Source organism: Mollisia scopiformis, assembly GCF_001500285.1.
Source record: "Mollisia scopiformis unplaced genomic scaffold LY89scaffold_3, whole genome shotgun sequence".
Taxonomy (NCBI): Eukaryota; Fungi; Ascomycota; class Leotiomycetes; order Helotiales; family Mollisiaceae; genus Mollisia; species Mollisia scopiformis.
In genome coordinates, this window is record NW_017263583.1 from 515447 (window position 1) to 529819 (window position 14373).

Here is a 14373-nt window from a genome sequence, read left to right on the forward strand (position 1 = left end):
AGGGATTATCGTCTGGAGAAATTCAGTGACGATGAGGCGCACCTCGGTTGATAAGAGCTTGACCTTGCAAACAGGAAAGCGCGTCTTTGAAAGTAAAACTGCGTGGGATGCTTGGCATGGCAAACAAACTTCGCATAATGAAATGCCCATTATGAGTTAGCACCCTCACCTGACCTATTCAAGGAGATTATCCGATTCGAATTGAGATCTATTCTTTCACAATGGCAGAGAATCTCTCGAAATCCCCGCCTCAATTCGGGAGGATACCTCGACCACGGGGCTGGATATCACTAAGCAGCGATGAGCCCAATCTAATGGCACTTCACGGTTCAGGCACTTTGACAAACCTAATCAAAAGTCGTTCTCATGCCTCTCTGAGCAATCTTCATCGCCGAGCATCGTCCTTTCGTGGTGGCAGAGACACTCCAGAGGAAGAAGATCCCAATCCGTTTGAGCGAACCCGAAGAGAGTCGAGAGATTTCGAGGATGGCGACGAATTCCGCCGTAGCGAAGAGAGGCGGATGAGCGTTATACTCAATGGACCTCAGATGCGCAGCCAGCGGCTCATTGGAAACAGCAACCCAAGATATAAATGGGGTAAGCACGAAGCTCCCAACGTTGGGATGCTCACGATCCAGTCGATGGTGAGATGAGCATAGTGCAGGCTGATCTCTTATAGAAAGATATTGGAAGGCGGAGGACGATTTGAAGCAGATGAAAAAGCCATTGTAGGACAAACCCCCTTGCTGCTCTACTGCATTTGGCTAATTGTACAGACGCGAGTACTACGAACGAACGAATAGCCTTGTCCAACAATATATCTACATCGACCGTCTGCTAGACTCGTCTCTTCCTCACGATCTCTTGAACGAGTACAATGATCTTCCAAGTAGTGGACCAAGTACAGCCGGGCTGCGGGACAGTGTTGAAGTGCCGCCTACCATCACCGAAGAGCCAAGGACCCCTGGTTCGGAGTCAGACCTGACTCTCAAACCAGCAAATGGCGATGGGACAGTGACCAAGAAGGTCAAACGAACCCCACGAGACATATATAAGATTTCCAATGAGTTGTCCCCTCTTCTCGGTGTAGAAGAGGACGGCGAGGATGGACCAAAACCTGAAATCCCTGGTTTCGAGGACGACAGTGTCGAAAGTGGTGATGCCATTGTGCAAGTGGCAATATATATCAATCTGGCAGCTAATGCTATTCTTTTGGCTGGCAAGATTGCCGTCATTGTCCTTACGAGCTCTCTATCAGTGCTTGCAAGCTTAGTCGACGCAGCGCTGGACTTTCTATCCACGGCTATTGTTTGGACAACAACACGAATGATAGAGAGGCAAGACCAGTATTTGTATCCTGTTGGCCGGAGACGCCTAGAACCAATTGGTGTTTTAGTCTTTGCTGTCATTATGGTCACATCATTTTTCCAAGTCGCCTTGGAATGCTTGAGCAGGCTGAACTCAGGGGACCATTCAATCATTGAACTCACTCTACCAGCCATTATCATCATGTCAAGCACGGTCGTCATCAAAGGCTTGTGTTGGTTCTGGTGTCGACTTGTTAAGAATTCCAGTGTTCAGGCTTTAGCTGCCGATGCATTTACAGGTTAGTGATATTCATGTAGCCTTGAGCGTCTTTACTGACACTACCAGACGTTATCTTTAACATATTCAGTATCATATTTCCATTAGGTACGTCAAAATTGAGCATGTGGATGCAAAGGCTTTTGTTGATTTGAGTTTAGTCGGCTTCTACGCAAAGCTGTGGTGGCTTGATGCCCTCGGTGGTCTTCTCCTCTCATTGTTTGTCATCTTTAATTGGGCTGGGGTGTCCAGTGAACATATCCGCAACTTGACCGGAGCTGCCGCCACCGCGGATCAACGGAACGTCCTCCTTTATCTCACCATGCGTTTCGCGAAAACAGTCAAGCAGATCCAGGGCTTGCAAGCCTACCATGCAGGTGACAAACTCAATGTCGAAGTAGATGTTGTGTTGGACGAGAATATGAGCCTGAGGGACAGCCACGACCTGGGCGAGTCGTTACAGTATGTCTTGGAATCTGTCCCGACTGTAGACCGTGCTTTTGTTCATTTGGACTACGCTTCTTGGAACTTGCCCACGCATATGCAACAACAATCAGAGTAGATTTTGATAACAACGACCAGCATGGGTCACTCTGTATCGATCATGGGGTTTGGAGTTGGGCCATGGTGCTGTGCTGTTCATTGCCAGTAGATACGAAAAGTGTTCTTGTTATGTCTCATGTTGAATTAGAGATACCAATCATTACGCGTCGCTACTTTTCTTCACAAGCCACCAGAATGTCTTAGAATTCGTGAACAACATGTCCTCGATCGTCACTTAAACTTCCGGGAGGCCTTTGACTCGGTTGCATAACATGCATTGGCATGGTTTCGAGCATGTGTTGGCCTAATTCACAGTCCAAACTGAGTTGACGTCCTCTCGGTGACCCATATGACTTGGAAGAGATCCCCTTGTCCTCGACCTGGATCATTGGTCTCATACTCACACCAACAAAACTCTACTCACATTCAAGCCAACAACAAAAATAGGACGGAAAAGCGAACTTATGAAACAATTATGTTTCTCAACGCCATCTCGGCGCACGCAGGGACACGAAATCCTTCCCCAGAAGCAATATCCTGCATCGGTAATCTGCCAAACAACATTTTCTCAGTGGTCGATCTGTGTCTCTGAATTGTTGCCGCATTGGCGAATGAGAAAAAAGTATGCATGCACGTACGCCTGCTTGCGAGACTATTTTTGATGTGTTGGTTAAACTTTTCTGGTATGGCGTATGAGCTGTTTTGGGAAGGCAGGTTCGCAAGAAATGGATGCTTTAGGGTTGGGAAGTTGGAAGAGAGATGAGAGCTCATTTCGGGAGGCCGGGCCTCGGGAAGTTTTTTGTCAATGGTGTAAGCTTAGATTTTTTAAGATCTTGATCTGCCAGTGTGGCTTGTGGGAGATTATTACTTTGACGTGATGATATGATGATGATGTGTGATGTGAAATGTGGTCTCTGGTGAAAGGAATGGTTTAGACCGTGTTCTGTTGTCTTGAGAGACTCGTCCCGTTCAGGAGAGTGTCCAGCGGTTCGTCAAGGCTTGGGTGGCTGAGATCAGCGGTCAAGGAACGCCGGCTGCTGAATTGCCAGCTCTTCAGGGGCCGGCATGAAGGCGCCTGGGGTTACCATGCACGTGGGCCGATTCATGGTTATTGCTTTTTGAGGGGAACATCCATTCTGCACCTTGATGCTGTGACCTCTGGGGGCTGCATCTTTGGCTATTGAACTTGCAGAATTGGTAATAGAGAACCAAGATTTGTCAAAGAGTTACAATTGAAATGTCTGCGGGCGGGACAGATTCATGAAGCAATTTCAGGAGCAATAAGAGCCACCAAAAACTCGTACAAGATGCTTCGTATCCTGGACATTTGATGGAGCAAAGCCTGTCAGGAATGCAGACGGACGTCATATGCAGCTGCCCCTGAGCAAAGACCCTCGATTTATTGCAGGCTGAAAAATTTGCCATACGAGTAACAAATTGATACTTAACTCTCTTGATCCACATGTTTGGTGACTGTAAGAGATAAATTCAGAAGGCTGTGTAGCTTGAGAAACCGTTAAGAACATCCCAGATAGAGTTTGTACAAGAATAAACTTATTCATGGCGATGCCCCATTTATCTGGGCCCTGAAAGTCTCCATCTGAAGTTGTACAAACCTTGGCTTTGACTGAAAATCATGCAATAGCCTCGGTGTTCGCGCCATCGACAACCTTAGTATTGCTGCCTTGGAAAATAGACTTGGAACATAGAGTTTTGACGGGCTCGACGTTGCAACTTTTAGCTGTCTTTTTAGAAAACGGTGTCTGTCAAGTGGCGGGAAGAGGGGATATGCTTCTTTCTACTCTGTCCAACGATCGCACTGAAATCTTCACGAACTCTGAAAAGTTCAACGTCGTCAAGACAATACTCGCTTCCCGGGGTAATGTAATATCGACAACCCTGATCAATTTTTATATAATTCGATTGATATTTCTGGATTCGGTCAGGTCCGTTTTGTGCCCGCTGATTAAAGCCGCCTCCCCTTTCACTAACATCGACGCTAAGTCACATCGAGCACACGCTCCAGCCCGCCTGGAAAACACGAGGTCTCAATTCTTTCTTCATTCCACCCTCGTCGTCGTTGTCGTCGTCGACACATTGAACCTCTCGACGTCGATATCCTCTCTAATCATCTGCACTGCAGATTACGGTCTTGGCTGGTGAGTGCTGACTCTCTTTTGTCCAACGCGTTCCTCAAGGAAGGGTCTGGCTGGGGGCTGGCAGGCGTCTCGACCACCTATATTTATAGATCACGAAATCAGCGTCCTTCAGCCTCCCAACCCGCCTTGTCAACAAAACAATCAGGGAAGACATCGCCATGACTTCTGCGTGATGGACGGCCTACTGTCCTGCTACCTGGAGCACTCAATCTGCAGCTAGCGAGTCTTCAACAATCATCCCAACCACCAGACTCTGGGTTGAGACGAAGATTCCCGAGGAAGTGTTATCGTGCTCTGCATGCAAGCAGCCACGGCTCACTTCCACTCGGACAGCCCCCGCCAGATCCAAGTGTCGGATACATGCATGAATGTTTGACGTTCGCTGACTCTTTCTTTCGTTCTGCAACAGAAGAGATCCATCACGAACCATTCTCCATTTTCGTGCGACTTTATTACGAACACAGCATACGGGCATTTTGTTTCCTCTTCAACCCTTCTGTTTCGCAGATCTATACGCATTCGAATTTGATTGCCATTTTTGGATTCCTAATTGAACAAGCTTTTTGTATGACTACGAAAGAAATTGGTTCTCATTTCACCTATATATACTATATGCCTAAATTTCCAAAAGGTTTCGGGCGGCGAAAATCGACCGCAAATGCATTTGAGGACGGCACAGAGGCTCCGGTAGAGCATTCATTCAAGGTTTTCGAGCGTCCAGACAGCGGCAGCAAGTCTTTCGACGGAGGAGCAAAGTTAGGAAAGACGGCAATTGCAGCTCCAGGGAGGAGACCGTTGTCGCATTTGGATGACGACAACATGTTCGAAAACATTGGCAGTAATCGGTAAGCACAAACTGGTGCGAGGATGACACTGGACAAGAAAAGGATACATCGTCTTCGTTGCGAACTGTACGAAGAAATTGCTGATTTTGTGAAAGTGGCAGTGGTGCTTCCAATACGAATACTGCTTCTACGACAGACAATTCTTCCCGGTTGAGTGCGGCTTCGACGGCACCTTCATCAGCAGATATGCATGGACGTGAGGAGTGGAGATCTCCACATGACAAGCCCTTCAACGATATTCCTATGCCTCCAGTGCCCAAATCGACTGCTGCCTTTAGCCTTAAAAATGCAGGCCGAACTTTGTCTTGGGGACGAAATAAGCCGACTCCGCCATCTCCACCCAAGGAGTCTTCTTCTCCAACCATTGAAGAAGAACAGCAGAGTGGCAGATCAAGGGCCGTCACAGCGTCCAGCTACGCAAGTACAGCTACCCCACCAAAGCTTGTGGATAGAGATCTCGGGTTGAGCTTGGGTGGAGATTTCTCAGACATGTTTTCTGGATTTGGGAAAAGAAAGAGTGTGGTCATGGATGCCGAGAACAATAGAGCCATGTCGCAAAGTCCAGTAAGCCGGAGAACCCGAGATTTTGAGTTCTGTTCTGACATTTTAGCAGGACACTTTACCTACAGGACCTGCGAATCGATCGTATACCGCCAACCGACTGAATCCGCCATCGGCTCTAAGCATCGACAGAAATAGAGAAGTTGAGGCTTCGCCCTATTCCTGGAGCAGTCAGCATTCTCGGGATGGCCTAATCTCAAGCTCTAGTCCGCCCCCATTCGCTCCCCGAAACGAAACGCCTCCTCCCCCAGTGCCTCAACACGGCCGAGCTTACATAGAATCTCCGAATAGTTTCGCGAGGCCACGACCAGGCGGTTTGGCTAACAATGGTTTAAGACGGAGCAGTGCGGTTATGGAACCTAAGCGTCAATCTACGTTGGAATACAACGAATCTGTAGATGAGGATGCCAGGCTTCTGCGAGAGTCTATAAATGCGGCTCGACAACTTAATGATCCCGGACACAGGGCTCGCGATAGTTGGCTAGTCCCCTCGACTTCTCCATATTCTAAAATGGACGAGCCGACCACGTATTCAAGCTGGAGAACTCCTTCCACAGAAACAACCCCACGGGCAAAGAAAGCAGAGCAGAAACCTGACGAGGACAACTTGTTCGATACGCAAATTGCTGCCGCCGCCAATGTTGCCAATCGTTACCAGATGAAGAAGTCTTGGACTACACCAGCAACAAATACTCCACCGCAGAACAAGGTCATGACGCCTGCACAATTCGAGCGATACAAGCAGGATCAAGAACGACTTAAGAGTGTAGGAGGGCAATCGAAAGACAAAGAAGAGGATAACGAAGATGAGACATATGATGATGACGAAGATGATGCCGAAAAGGCGAAGCAGGCGGCAAAGCAGCGAAGAAAACAAGAAGCACACATGGCTGTTTATCGACAGCAGATGATGAAAGTAACAGGCGAGGCACCTTCTGCAGCTTCTCGACCCAGTATGTTTGCGACACAAAGCAGTCCAAACCTCGCAATGTCAGGAAAGTCATCCGAAGAGGCCGAAGAGGAGGACGAGGAGGTCCCGTTAGCGATCTTGCAAGCACACGGTTTCCCGAGCAAGAACAAACCACCAATGCGAAGTATGGGCTCCAATCCGAACCTGCGCTCTTCAGCTGGATCGACTGCTGGTGGTGTTGTAGGTAGCGGTAACAATCTCCCTGTGTTTGCCAGGAATCTGCCACAAGACCCTTATTTTGGGGCCAGTGTCGTCAATCCCATGCATCGGGAGTCTTTGTCTTTCGGTGGTGGATCGGGCTCCGTCAGTGGAGCGCCGTCCAGAGGTCTACCTCCTGGTGGCTTGGTCGGTGTTATAGCATCTGAAGAGAGATCTAGAGCGATGAGAAGAGGCAGTCCAAATATGCAAGGCGAATATGGACCATCACAGCCTCCATGCATGAACGGCATGGGTATGCAACCACCTCAGATGGGTGGTAGCATGTACAATGGCATGGGTGGAGGTATGCCCATGGGCCCTATGGGTCCTATGGGTCCGATTATTCCAATGATGTTGACCCCAGGAGACCAAGCTCAGATTCAAATGACGCAACAGATGCAGCAGTTCATGCAAATGCAGATGCAATTCATGCAGATGATGACAGGCGGCGGAGCTCAACAGAATGGACATATGCCACATGCGTCCATGGGTGACATGCCACGACCAGGTAGTGCTCATCAACTTCGCCCGGCTCCTCCTCAGCATCAACGAGCAATGACAATGTTGGAGCCCAACACAGCGCCATGGATGCAGAATAAACCAGGAAGCTTGTATGCTCCATCCATTCATGCGCAAGGCAACGGCTATGCTCCGTCTATAGCACCCTCTGAGCGAAGCAATGTTGGCCTTCCTGGCAGGTACAGACCAGTCTCACAAGCTCCAGTAACCAACGAAAATAAGGGCAGGACATCGTCCATGATGTCCGGTGCTCTTCAAAACTGGGACACCAAGAACGCTTCCACGACCATCAGAGCAATCAACAAGTCAGGCAATGTTTCTGATGAAGACGACGAAGAAGGTTGGGAGGAAATGGCAAAGAAGAGAGAGAAGAAGAAATCCGTGTGGCGAATCAAGAAAGATAAAGATAATAATGGCGGATTGAGGGAGATGTTGCACTTCGCATAGCGCGTGGTTCATAGATGATGAAAAAGATTATATGGTAGCATTTGCATAGAGGCGTTTAAAGAGCTTTGGATTCTGGCTTTGAAGCTCATGTTACGAAGGCTTTGTAGTAATATAATTCACTTGACCGATCAGACTCGGGTTTGACTTTGCCTGTGACTTCTAGTATCCTTGACTTTGCTGCTTGAATCCGAAGACACGCTGCCCGCCAATCATGACAAGTCCTTCGAAAGTCAAAGGTCAAGCGCTACGCGACTGCACAGCTCAAGCGGCAGCTGATTGCACATGGTCTACAATATTTAACACCTCAATAATCATAGAGCAATTTCTCTCCACAAAAGACAGAAGACGATGGACAATAACAAAAGACGACAAGGTGAAAATAGTATTACAGGAGAGCCATAAATTGTCCTAGCAATGAGCCTCAAATTAATTTATACTAAGCTACACGCGCAGAAATATGCTCAAACATCAGAATCTCATTGTGGTATCGAAAACCTTCAACGCCTTCAACACCATTCCGCTTTATATCATATAGGCATATCGCTCCCTAACGCTAAAGACCCAACTTTTGAACCAGTCCTTCATATCGGACGCTGATCCGTAAACTCAGGACTCTTATACGGCAAATAATGCCTATCCGACTCCACAGAAAGCTCATGAGGGCCTTCAGGTTCCGGCACGGTTAATCTACTCACCCTGAATCAGCATGTCAGTCTTAAGCTCAACGACTCGCTATAAAGACTCACCTTAGCGGCGGCGGGATATCCGACACTATCGACTGATATCGATCCCCAATCGGCGTCATCGGACTCATAGCATCTCGTCCAGGACTCAATGGTATCGGTCTACCAATCAAAGGACTATCGAGATCAGGACTCGCAGCACCGCCGAGACCCGTATCCTCATGCGGACTTCTCGGTTGATAGCTCTCTTCATCTACAGGTGAGCGGTCATACGGATTCTGAGAGCCTGAAAAGGTGCGGAAACCGAGGGCGTCGACTTCCATATTTGGTCCTTTGGGTTGGTATATTGTGGAAGTCATGGACATGTGGCCTTGATAGGTTGGCGGTGGGGGTGGTGGGTAGTGACTGTTTCGGATTATTTCGCCCATTGTTCGTTGACGGCCGCAGAGGTATATGAGGGCGGCTCCTATTACTAGCACTGAGAATGCTCCAATGGCTATGCCGGCAATAGCACCGCCAGAGAGCGAAGGACTCGATGAAGCAACGGGGAGCGAAGTCGAAGTTGGCTTAGCGGTAGATGATGCTGTGGATGAAGAAGTAGCAGTGGCTGTTGTAGCTGTTGTTGATAATGTTTCGGCAGGGAAGTATTGACCAGGACTAAACATTAGGGTTGAGTTTTTTGCATAAGCTTGTTGGATTGCAAAAGTCTCTGTGCTGTTGGGATTGATGACTCCGACCATGCCTAGAAGCATGCTTGTTAGCAAGGGTCTTTCAATTCGAGCAAGAACAAGAATTTCGTGTTGTCAGTCAAGTGGCTATCTGTCAGATCCTTCCACAGCCCGAGTTGCAAAATGAACGACCCAAAACCCAAACCACTGGGAAGAGAGCAAGCGTACTTAGAAGTCGCAAGCCTAGAAGTCCACCAGACTTCCAAGGACAAAGCAACTGTAAGACGGAAGAGGAACTCGAAAACTTAGGAATCTTACCATCATTAATGCAAGCCCCAGGCGCTGAACAATAAAACAAAATTGGTTCCGTATCATTGATAACCACCTGGAAAGTTGGTGGCTATTTATGTCAGTCAGAGCTAGATATACACTGTTATGGGCATACGCACGTTCGACAGTACAACTGCAATAGGCTGGAACCCAGACCAGAATCCCACTCGACCGGGTCCAGTATCCTCATATGGTATACACGGCGTCTCGAAGTCTGCTCGGGCAACAGAGTGGTTTTGAGGGTAAAATCGGAATTCTGATATCCATTAGCCTCATTGTCTGTATACCAATGTTGCCTGGATGCGTACCAACGATATCGCCGACGTTCGCTGTCACTGTGGGAGGGGTGAAGCTTAATCCTTCCTATATAAGCTGATCAGTATTGATCAGATCGGACATACTTTGAAATCTTACTGCTCCCACTTGTATTGACTGGGTAGCAACAGGGGCTGTTGAAGTCGATGATGGGGTGCCTTGAGCTTCAACGAACAAAGGCGCAATTAGAAAGAGAAATTCTGTGGGGAAATGCATGATGAATATAGATCGAAGTGAGGTACGTTTAGAAAAGATGACTGCTTCAGTAGATTACTGACGATATAGAAGCATGAGGTTGTGTTACATGAATGTTTTCAGAAACCGATGAGGTTCAGAGAGTTTTCTGCAAGATATTGCGACAAGGTGTCGAGGCGGAGTCAAAAGCATACCGAGGAGCTGGCACTTGTGGCTGCGATGAATTCCAACAAAGTAAGGCATGGCGTGCCAGCCAGCAAGAACAAAGAAAAAGGCGGTGCTATATTCGACTCTATTTGCAGTCTTTCAACATTCCTACCTTTAAGCGAGCCACTCAATCCACCCCCTCGCCGCCCGCGTCTGCGGGTAAGGTTCAGCCCCCTGAAGAGTCTAAAAGGATGTCCAACTGGGGTTGGTTGAAGCATCCAACTAATTGGCCACGACAACACAGCCTTGCTTTCTTGATCCCGAGGGCGTGCATGGCTTTCTTTCCTTCGTAGCTGCTCGTAAAATCTCATTGCTTTGGGCAGCCGTGCAACATTTTGCTGCCAATCAGTGGTGCTCTGGAGTGGAATGCAGCTTGTAAGCTGAGATGATGCGGCAAAGTACCGGCAGTGTGAAGACCAAAGCTCCAGAGAAACTTCTCCATTAAATCTGCGAACGCGGTAGTAACAATTTAAAATATGGGCTTAACTTGATGTTGACAGTCGACAAGAAACTAGAAGATTAGGCATATAAAGTTGGATCAGATGTCTTCTTCATTTATCGTACCAAAGTGGACCGCAAAGATGGCTTTACCCTTCGCAACAGCGCTGGTCTTCTTCTGCACTAAGGACGCCATCATCGCAGGATCGGCCGTCCTGTAAGATCTCGTGGACAACGTTCGCCAGATATAGCGAATGAAGCTGATCTGAGGCCTGAGCTGCTATGCACTCAGTCGTGAACTGCTGCTGAGAAATATGCATAGCACTGCAATTGGACGTGCTGGTGAAACTCCAACCGTAATCGCTCTGGCTATACTCCTACACCGACGTTCGTCTCACACTACCTTCTCAAAGGTCTTCTGTATCGGTTTGGCAGCCTGAAATAATATGTTAGCCTCATCTTGAACACGGATTTGGTAGACATACATCGATGAACTTCTCGAGATCTTTGTCGAGGTTTGCAAGATCCTCCTTTCTCTTTTTGTTGTCCGCGATAAGACCTTGCTTCTTCTTCAGGAGACCCTGCCTTTGTTCTTCAAGAGCCAGGCGTTCTGCATGTTCGTGTTCGATGCGCGCAATGGTCAAAGCAACTTCGTCTGCATCAGCATGCTCAGGATGTTCTGCTAGGAATTGTTCGACCGGGATCAGAGGTAATTGTAGATACTTGTGACTGCGAATCATTGTCAGTGCCGTGAACGTATGCGCTTGACTGTGCTGGGGCTTACTCGTAGGACTCGCATGCTGTGATCTCTCCTTGTAGATGTCGTTGCTCGTAGTATAGATTCTGCAATTGCAAATGTAGCTTGTCCACCTGTTGACGCGCCTCTGTCGTCAATGCCTTTGTCTGCCGAGCACCAACGTGCGCATCTCGATGAAGGCCTCGAAGTTGTCCCAGGTGGGTCTGGAGAGTTTTCTGCTGTCTCGAGATTTGTCGTTGCAATTCGGCGCTGCGAGAGGTAGACGGATGTTTCGAGATCTGATCGAGAAGATCAAGCGCCTGCTCTCGAGTCTGGGCTGAGGTCTCCAGAGCGATCCTGAGCTCTGGATCAGAAACAATTTCTTGGATTGCCATTTTTGCGATGCTGAAGATGTTGTCGGAAAGATGATCAAGGAGAGCGTTCCAGGGTCGATGTATTGAGGCAAGGCTATGAAGCTAGAGCGGACTAGCGTAAGGCTGAACAAAATGGTGAATTTCAATGTCTGTCACTGTACCAATGCTCATCATGGTTATAGACATTCATGTTTCTGGAATTTCAATTGACATTGACATACTTAATGTCTATTACGTCCTCTGATAGGAATGGAATCAAAGCTCATTTAAGCCCGAGATATTCATTAAGTCGCTGTGTTCAAAGCATACATGTCCTATTCCTACACTCCATCTCACTGCATCGGGGCAGCTGGCAATTCTTTGTTTGAGGAATCCTTCCGAGATATACCTGGTTGAGGTTCTGTCTTCGATATAGGTGGTGGAGCACCGTTATTACCAGGTGCATCCGGGAGCTTCTTCTCCAACTGGCCTTGACCACTTCTCTGACTCGGAATCCATGACAAGAACATTTCAACATCCTTAGCAACCGCACCTGGAACAGCCAAGTTCTGCATCCATTGAGGCAGAACACCTCCAGCATCTGAGGCCGTAGCCATAATCCATTCGATGTCGCCATTGCTTGGAAGAACTCGAATTCGCTCTACTGAAGTATATGCAGCCATGACCAAGCTCTTATCCTTTGCATATTCGGCGTAGGGTGACTTGTTGAAATCATTGATGGGTATCGATACGACAAGAAACTCTTCGGCTCCAGCCAGTGTTGCCGATAACTGAAGAACAGGAAATGTTCGGTTCTTGAGCGGCTTGGGGTCGATCTTATGCTTCATCTCCTCCAAAACCAGTGTGATATTGGTCCATTGTCCCCCGTGAACATTGACTTCGATCCCGTTTGTATTCCAACTCATAGCTTGTCTTGCCCCAATGACTGTTGGTGTAAACGCATCCTCGGTTTCGGCATGATGTTCCTTGAAGCTGTGTACGAATTCCTGCCAGCTAGCAGTTCCCTTCTCTGCAGCATTCCTATGACAACTCCTCCTGCAGAACCAAGTCTCGTCTTTCCTATCCGCACTGAATTGACTCATCCCATCTACCTTATCCAACTCCTTCCCTGATACGACTCGCTCTGATAGATGAACCGGAGCTTCTGACGATGCATATTTCTTCGGCGAACCTTTGACTTTCCATGTTGGTGTACTTCCATCTTTCGGCGCAACACCATTAATGAACGGAATCGACTCGGTCAAAACGCTCGTAATCAGCCCCGTAAGACTTGGCGCAGCTATAGATCCTGATCTATCACTGTACTTCTCCGTCGAAGAAGGTGCATTGACAGGCTCCACCCCTTTCCCACCCGGTGGCAACTGTGAGATACTAATTCCCTCCAACCTAACCCACGGCCCAAGAGCCTGCTTCGAATCTGCCATTGTGGTTGCTTTATGACTCGATTTTCAGCCCGCGAAAGTAAGCATCGAGAAGACAAGACGAACAACAAGGTCAAGGGTGCATTGCTGTCAGATATAAAGTGTACGGTCGCAAGCTTCACAACTTTGTGACGTTCTTAAAACACAGTGGTCCAAGCTCTCGGGAATCAGCTCCACTCCTGTGCCCCTCATCCAGGTACGGACTTCAGCCCACTACACCAAAAAGCAAACAGAAACATCACATACAGCAACCCCGCAGAACGAAACAAAATGGCATCACTCAAAGGACCAGGAGAAGCTCAACAGCATGATGGTAGCGCCTTGCGTATTGGCATCGTGCACGCTCGCTGGAACACAAGTATGTTCAATCTCACCCCACCACAGAAGAGAAAAGAGAATTCTAACCAGCTCAAACAGCTATAATTGAACCCCTCATCGCCGGCACGAAAGCCAAGCTCCTCGCATCGGGAGTTAAGGAATCGAACATAGTCATCCAATCTGTCCCAGGCTCCTGGGAACTGCCCATCGCCTGCTCAAAGTACGTCTTACATCCTGACCATGCAGCACAAAAACTAAGGGTCATCTCTTGCTCAGACTCTATTCCGCATCCCAAATCCAATCCACAACCTCCTCTTCCCTTGGAGCCGGCGACCTCCTCGGAAGCAGCACCACGGACCTCACAGCACTATCCCTTGACAACAAAGGCAATAGCACCACCTCCTCCGGTCCATTCGACGCCATCATCGCGATCGGCGTCCTGATCAAGGGCGAGACAATGCATTTCGAGTACATAGCCGAAGCAGTATCGCAAGGCCTCATGAGAGTACAGCTCGATACGGGCGTCCCATTGATTTTCGGGCTGCTGACGGTTTTGAATGAGGAGCAGGCAAAAGCGAGGGCAGGTATTACCAGTGGGGGCCATAATCACGGAGAGGACTGGGGACACGCGGCTGTGGAGTTGGGGGTAAAGAGGAGAGAGTGGGCGGCTGGGAAGATTTCGTGAATTTTCTTTCTGTCATCAAAACAAATGGTATACGTTTGCTCGCCCTTCTAGCTATAGGAATCACATAGGTTGGAATCCTTTTGTGAGTAAATCCATTTTAGAAGGCCCAGGATATAGTTTTAAAAGCATTGCTTTGGCCCATGCAAAAAGATCCATGGTACACGGTAGCCTCATCGT

General features: G+C 48.3%; 7 protein-coding genes across 7 annotated transcripts; 4 read left to right on the plus strand and 3 right to left on the minus strand.

The window, feature by feature from the left end:
* Nucleotides 1-99: 99 nt before the first annotated feature.
* LY89DRAFT_680557 (uncharacterized protein) lies at nt 100-2292 on the plus strand. The gene is made up of 5 exons (XM_018214100.1): nt 100-597; nt 680-728; nt 777-1606; nt 1654-1692; nt 1746-2292. The coding sequence occupies exons 1-5, from the start codon at nt 222-224 to the stop codon at nt 2144-2146; spliced, it is 1695 nt and encodes a 564-aa protein (XP_018076769.1). The 5' UTR covers nt 100-221; the 3' UTR covers nt 2147-2292.
* A 2144-nt stretch (nt 2293-4436) lies between these two features.
* LY89DRAFT_298339 (uncharacterized protein) lies at nt 4437-5226 on the plus strand. The gene has a single exon (XM_018206551.1). The coding sequence runs from the start codon at nt 4647-4649 to the stop codon at nt 5133-5135; it is 489 nt and encodes a 162-aa protein (XP_018076770.1). The 5' UTR covers nt 4437-4646; the 3' UTR covers nt 5136-5226.
* Nucleotides 5052-7965, plus strand: LY89DRAFT_298335 (uncharacterized protein). The gene is made up of 2 exons (XM_018206550.1): nt 5052-5695; nt 5745-7965. Exons 1-2 carry the CDS (start codon nt 5318-5320, stop codon nt 7824-7826), a joined length of 2460 nt encoding a protein of 819 aa, XP_018076771.1. The 5' UTR covers nt 5052-5317; the 3' UTR covers nt 7827-7965.
* A 266-nt stretch (nt 7966-8231) lies between these two features.
* LY89DRAFT_714223 (uncharacterized protein) lies at nt 8232-10358 on the minus strand. Its single transcript, XM_018218113.1, has 6 exons — nt 9922-10358; nt 9816-9870; nt 9627-9763; nt 9496-9577; nt 8573-9251; nt 8232-8513 (listed from the first exon to the last, which is right to left on the minus strand). The coding sequence occupies exons 1-6, from the start codon at nt 10036-10038 to the stop codon at nt 8408-8410; spliced, it is 1176 nt and encodes a 391-aa protein (XP_018076772.1). The 5' UTR covers nt 10039-10358; the 3' UTR covers nt 8232-8407.
* A 698-nt stretch (nt 10359-11056) lies between these two features.
* Nucleotides 11057-11793, minus strand: LY89DRAFT_728566 (uncharacterized protein; the record flags this gene model as incomplete). The annotated part of the gene is made up of 3 exons (XM_018219278.1): nt 11057-11098; nt 11148-11391; nt 11447-11793. 3 exons carry the CDS (start codon nt 11791-11793, stop codon nt 11057-11059), a joined length of 633 nt encoding a protein of 210 aa, XP_018076773.1.
* A 458-nt stretch (nt 11794-12251) lies between these two features.
* On the minus strand, nt 12252-13175 carry LY89DRAFT_554026 (uncharacterized protein; the record flags this gene model as incomplete). The annotated part of the gene is made up of 1 exon (XM_018208340.1): nt 12252-13175. A coding segment is annotated over one exon (924 nt), but the record flags the coding sequence as incomplete, so codon positions are not given.
* A 256-nt stretch (nt 13176-13431) lies between these two features.
* Nucleotides 13432-14364, plus strand: LY89DRAFT_680564 (Lumazine synthase). Its single transcript, XM_018214101.1, has 3 exons — nt 13432-13551; nt 13611-13731; nt 13788-14364. Exons 1-3 carry the CDS (start codon nt 13464-13466, stop codon nt 14194-14196), a joined length of 618 nt encoding a protein of 205 aa, XP_018076775.1. The 5' UTR covers nt 13432-13463; the 3' UTR covers nt 14197-14364.
* Nucleotides 14365-14373: the final 9 nt, after the last annotated feature.

Excerpts from the sequence above, each read along its gene's own strand:
- LY89DRAFT_680557 (XM_018214100.1), top strand. The coding sequence starts at position 222 with ATGGCAGAGAATCTCTCGAAATCCCCGCCTCAATTCGGGAGGATACCT. Across the intron at positions 598-679 it reads CAACCCAAGATATAAATGGG|AAAGATATTGGAAGGCGGAG; the intron begins GTAAGCACGAAG and ends GATCTCTTATAG. Across the intron at positions 729-776 it reads AAGCAGATGAAAAAGCCATT|ACGCGAGTACTACGAACGAA; the intron begins GTAGGACAAACC and ends CTAATTGTACAG.
- LY89DRAFT_298339 (XM_018206551.1), top strand. The coding sequence starts at position 4,647 with ATGCATGAATGTTTGACGTTCGCTGACTCTTTCTTTCGTTCTGCAACA.
- LY89DRAFT_298335 (XM_018206550.1), top strand. The coding sequence starts at position 5,318 with ATGCATGGACGTGAGGAGTGGAGATCTCCACATGACAAGCCCTTCAAC. Across the intron at positions 5,696-5,744 it reads GAGCCATGTCGCAAAGTCCA|GACACTTTACCTACAGGACC; the intron begins GTAAGCCGGAGA and ends ACATTTTAGCAG.
- LY89DRAFT_714223 (XM_018218113.1), bottom strand. The coding sequence starts at position 10,038 with ATGCATTTCCCCACAGAATTTCTCTTTCTAATTGCGCCTTTGTTCGTT. Across the intron at positions 9,871-9,921 it reads AGTCAATACAAGTGGGAGCA|GAAGGATTAAGCTTCACCCC; the intron begins GTAAGATTTCAA and ends CAGCTTATATAG. Across the intron at positions 9,578-9,626 it reads TTGCAGTTGTACTGTCGAAC|CCACCAACTTTCCAGGTGGT; the intron begins GTGCGTATGCCC and ends TGACATAAATAG.
- LY89DRAFT_680564 (XM_018214101.1), top strand. The coding sequence starts at position 13,464 with ATGGCATCACTCAAAGGACCAGGAGAAGCTCAACAGCATGATGGTAGC. Across the intron at positions 13,552-13,610 it reads GCACGCTCGCTGGAACACAA|CTATAATTGAACCCCTCATC; the intron begins GTATGTTCAATC and ends CAGCTCAAACAG. Across the intron at positions 13,732-13,787 it reads CTGCCCATCGCCTGCTCAAA|ACTCTATTCCGCATCCCAAA; the intron begins GTACGTCTTACA and ends TCTCTTGCTCAG.